Raw genomic sequence first — 5000 nt, 5'->3', positions numbered from 1 at the left:
CAATAACAATAATAGGGATAGTAATAACAATATTGATGATGATGATAATAGTAGTAACAGTAATGGTAATGATAATAATTATCATTATCATCATTATCATCATCATCATCATCATCATCATCATCATCATCATCATCACCACCACTACTTGATAATCAATAATGATAATGATAATAATATTAACAATAATAATATAAACAAAAAAAAAACAATAATAATGATTATGATTATCTTTACCATTCTTTGCATTAATATGATTGCAATTATTATAATTTTTACTATTATCATCATCATCGTCATGTTACTTTATCTCTATTTTGTCCTTTCTATGACTCCAGTGCTGTGACAAATTGCTAAAATTCCTCCACACCCGAGAAAGGAAATCCAAAAAGGCAGGAAGGGGTGGGAAGAACGGAACATTAATAATTCAAAACAAGGGAGACTATAAAATCAGCTTACATTTGCCATGAACTTAAAAACATAAAACACCCACAGTCTCATTGGAATTATAACTAAGCACTTTTTCTTTCTGCTTTAATATACTTTATTAAAGGATGAAAATATTACTTTTGGAAGGTAACTGACCACTTTATGAAAAGTAAGGAAAATATATAATCATATAAACTATAATGTCTATCATAGTACTAAATGCTAACATAAAAAATATAAAAAAAAGTAAAAACATAAAATCAAAAGATTAAAGGAAAATCCTCTAGAGGGAATGCAGGTCAATGAAGAAAACTCAATGTCTGTAAATATTTACTCTTTCAAGTCACATCATCATAATGTCAAATCTAACAATCATACGATACATATCTTGTCATGGAACCGTAACAAGTGCATTTTTCAACATTCTAGTCTATTCGAGACTGACCAACTATCACATCTTCAAGGTTACTCAGTTGGATAGCGTCAATCACACCAAAGAGCTGCCAGCGCACAACCAGCAAATGGGAAAGACAATCAGGCGACATCCTTGACCATTACCTTCAAAATTTTATCCAGTCAACTAGATTTCGATAACAAAAGTAAAATGGTAAAATGTTTGTTCTGAAGATGATTAAATTATCAATAAAACAAACAAAAAATATTAACAACTAATGGTTATATTATATCAATTAATCATGGGCAAGTGCAGTCTAAAAAGATAATACTTGCAACATTCCCTTATTTTCAGAGATTCTCGTTCTCACGTATGTAAATAAATTCCATCCATGTTATTATACTTAAGTGGACATCTGAACAATTGTTTTCACTTCATGAAAATATAATCCTTATCACATTCCAAAATAAACAATATGATTAAATACAGATACATTATTTCTATACATACATAAATATCATATATATACTGTATATATGCGTCTTAGTGTCTGGGTGTGTATGTGTCTGGGTGTATGTGTCTGGGTGTGTATGTGTCTGGGTGTGTATGTGTCTGGGTGTGTATGTGTCTGGGTGTGTATGTGTCTGGGTGTGTATGTGTCTGGGTGTGTATGCGTCTGGGTGTGTATGTGTCTGGGTGTGTAAGCATGTAAATACGTTTACACATGCATGTGTGTGTGCTTGTGTGTGTGTGTTTGTGTGTGTGCGTGTGAGTGCATATGTGTGTGTGCATGTGTGTGTGCATGTGTGTGTGCATGTGTGTGTATATACATTTGTGCATACATGCATGTGTGTGTGTGCATGTGTGTGTATATACATTTGTGCATACATGCATGTGTGTGTGCGCATGTGAATGTGCATGTGTGGGTGCATGTGTGCATGAGTGTGTGCATGTGTGTGCTTGCATGTGTGTGTGCATGTGTGCACATGTGTGCAAGTATGTGTGTGTGTGTGTGTGTGTGTGTGTGTGTGTTTGCATGTGCACATATGTTTGTTTCTGTACATGTGAGTGTGGGCTTGTGCATGTCAATGTTTGCTTGTGCTTGTGCTTGTGTGTGCATGTACATACGTAAGTATATCCATAAGTGTGGGCATTTCTTTATCTATGTACATATAAAGAACATCATATGTATAACTGATTACTATGGTTTTGGTGATATACTTCCCATATATCATATTCTTCAAAATTCACATGAACTCCTGCACTACATGAACAAAAACATATCCGGTAAATCATGCAATTATTAACCAGCAACACAAAGCCATGCATAAATAAGCAATTAGTCTATAGTTATAGTTTACATTTATTTCCATGAAAAGTCCTTTAAAACTGCCCTTCAAACGGCAATGAAGATGAAATCTATATTGCTTTGATAAAGGAACAAATGTTAAGTATAGGCTTTCTTTTCTTTTTTATACTGATTTCTTGATATATGTTTTTTGTTTTTTCGTTTTTTTCTTTACCAGATGTAAGAATTTTTACCTAAGCCGTACTTCTGTCATTAAATTAACATAGCAGGTAAAACAGATATGACAAATGTTCTCACATAATATAAAGTAAAACAATGTCAATCAATTACATGTTATTTCTGAGAAAAAACACATTAAAGTATCTTAATAATGTTCAATCCCTTTAAAAAAAAAAACATGATATCACACACTGAGGCCACAGAAAAATGCTGAAACAATGAAAACTCATTTTCTGTAATTAATCATCAAGTACAGAATCTAGCCAATCCTCCAGGTCATCAGCCTCAGTCTTACTAAGGAGTAACACAGGCTTCTCTGCTTTCACAGGCTCATCCAAGTCTATCACTGGTCCTTCCGGAACCGATTCCTCCTTCTCCTCTAGCTTTAGGGGTGTTGGCAGCTGGAATTCCTTCTTCTCATCCTTGACAGTCTTCTTAGACTCGGAAAGGGCAGATGCAGAAGCCCGTAGCAATCCAAAATTGAATTCCATCGGGGAATCGTTATTATCAGCTTTCTTTGTCATACTAAAGTCTGGTATGATTAGATTTGTTTCTTTTACCTGTTCTTTGTGAATCATCTCCTTCACCTGTTGCTGCAGGCTCTTCTCCTTCACTTGCTGTGGGCTCTTCTCCTTCACTTGTTCCCTTGGGCTCTTCTCCTTCACATGCTCTCTTGGGCTCTTCTCCTTCACATGCTCTCTTGGACTCTTCTCTTTGACATGTTCCTTGTGGCCCTTTTCCTTTCTCTTCTCCCTGGGACTCTTCTCCTTTACCTTTTCTTTGGGACTTTTGTCTCTTACTTCTTTTAGCTTCTCATTTTCTGATTTCTTGTTGTTTTGTGCTGAGGCATTTGCTTCTCTTCTACCTCTTCTTCTCTCCTTTGGAACATGAGTGACTTCACTGTCTACCTTAGGCATCTCCTCCACTTTAGGTTCTTCAGTCATAGAGTTAGTTTCATTGCTCACTTGGGGAATCTCTTTCATGGGACTAATTTCTTTAAGAGGGCTAACTTCTTTCATAAAACTAGCTTCCTGCATTGGATTAATGTCCTTAAGTGGGCTAATTTCTTTAAATGGACTAGTTTCTTTAAATGGACTCGGTTCTTTTAGTGGACTAATTTCTCTAAATGGACTAACTTCTTTAAATGGACTAACTTCTTTAACAGGACTAAAATCTGTAATTGGACTAAATTCTTTAACAGGGCTAAATTCTTTCATTGGGCTAATATCTTTCACAGGTTTAAAGTCTCTCATTGGACTATACTCCTTAGCAGGGCTAAAATCTTTCACTGGGGTAGTCTCTTTGACCCTCCTCTTCATCTCTTTTACTGGACTTGGCCGTTTCTCTGGGCTTGGCTCTCTAATTAGCGTATCTAGATCAACATCATCAGGCTCTGGAGCAAATTCACTACCCAGAGTCAATGCCACATCTACTGCATTCTTAGAGCATTGTCTATCATCGGCTTCCTCATCATTCGCAAGTGTAAGGGGCTCATCCTCACTGATTTTCAGACTCTGGAGAATCTTTTCGTTAATATCCATGCAGTCCGCATAACCACTGCTAGGTTTGTACAACTTCAGATGGTCTTCTGCGAGATTTACATAATGTTTGACCACACGCTTCTGTAAATGAAAAAGAAAAAAAGTTTGAATTTGGTGTCAAATTTGGTGTTCAATATTTCTCATTACAACATTCAACTTTAACCTAAAATTTATGGCATATTTTAAATCATAACATATATATAACAAAATCCCCCACACAGACACATAGACAGATTTGCACAGACACACAAACACCCCTATATGCAGTGATCTGAAATCTGGAAAATAACACTGCCATTTATATCATCAGTTTAGATTCACAATATAGATCCAAACTGATACAAAAAAATAATAATATTGATGAAAAGTACTTGACATGGCATTTCAAACATGCTTACTGTTATCCTTAACTTAGTGATTACTACAGATTACTAGATGGCTCTATCCTTGTATCTATCTACCATTTACCATTCTATTTACATTACTTACTCCAGTCTGTATGTCTTTACCTAACCCATCAAATTTAACATACACTTCATTTACTATCTCAATATCCTTATACCTAAATAGCACACAATGCAGGAAAAAATAAGTTTATATTGCAGTGATCTTGAGAAACAAACATGAAGTATATTCATTAGTCACTAGATTGGAGTAAACAGAAGAACAGTAGGGTTTATCATAGGAAAATATTTATGGTATTTTTTTTCTTATAGCTATATCTATATCTACCATATCTATGCTAACAACATGCCTTGCTCAGAGAATTGAGATGATAATTTCCAGACTAAACACTCAAATCGTAAGCAACCTAGCAAATAGTGTATATATAACCAGCATTATTTTTTTTCCTCTAAGTACCATCATACATGTTCTTTCTTCAAACAATAATTCTACTTCCAGAAAACAGTTAGCAATTCACAAACAAAAGTAAGTTTTGTCACTTCACTCATCACATCACAGACCCTAAAACACAAAATAAAACAAAAGAAAACTAAGAGAGTTCTTACAGGTAGTGCTTCCTCTGGGATGTTAAGTTTTTCATGTAGCGGTATGGTGTTAAAAGCAGCCACAAGGTCAGCCACATTCAGTGCTCCTAGACCATGAG

At 35.1% G+C, this 5000-nt stretch overlaps 1 protein-coding gene across 2 annotated transcripts in view; it reads right to left on the bottom strand.

Annotated features, from left to right (window-relative positions):
- Positions 1-746: 746 nt before the first annotated feature.
- LOC113811245 (neurofilament heavy polypeptide) overlaps positions 747-5000 on the bottom strand; it is an 11437-nt gene continuing 7183 nt past the window's right edge. For both annotated transcript variants that reach the window (XM_027362937.2, XM_027362938.2), the window contains exons 5-6: positions 4903-5000; positions 747-3973 (exon numbers count right to left, since the gene is read on the bottom strand). The exon at positions 4903-5000 is cut by the window's right edge and continues 78 nt beyond it. In XM_027362937.2, coding sequence (XP_027218738.1) covers positions 2591-3973; positions 4903-5000 — 1481 coding nt within the window. In that variant the 3' untranslated portion in view covers positions 747-2590. The remainder of the gene's footprint in view (positions 3974-4902) is intronic.

This window comes from Penaeus vannamei, chromosome 24 (assembly GCF_042767895.1).
Source record: "Penaeus vannamei isolate JL-2024 chromosome 24, ASM4276789v1, whole genome shotgun sequence".
Taxonomy (NCBI): domain Eukaryota; kingdom Metazoa; phylum Arthropoda; class Malacostraca; order Decapoda; family Penaeidae; genus Penaeus; species Penaeus vannamei.
This window is presented reverse-complemented; position numbering and strand designations above follow the sequence as displayed.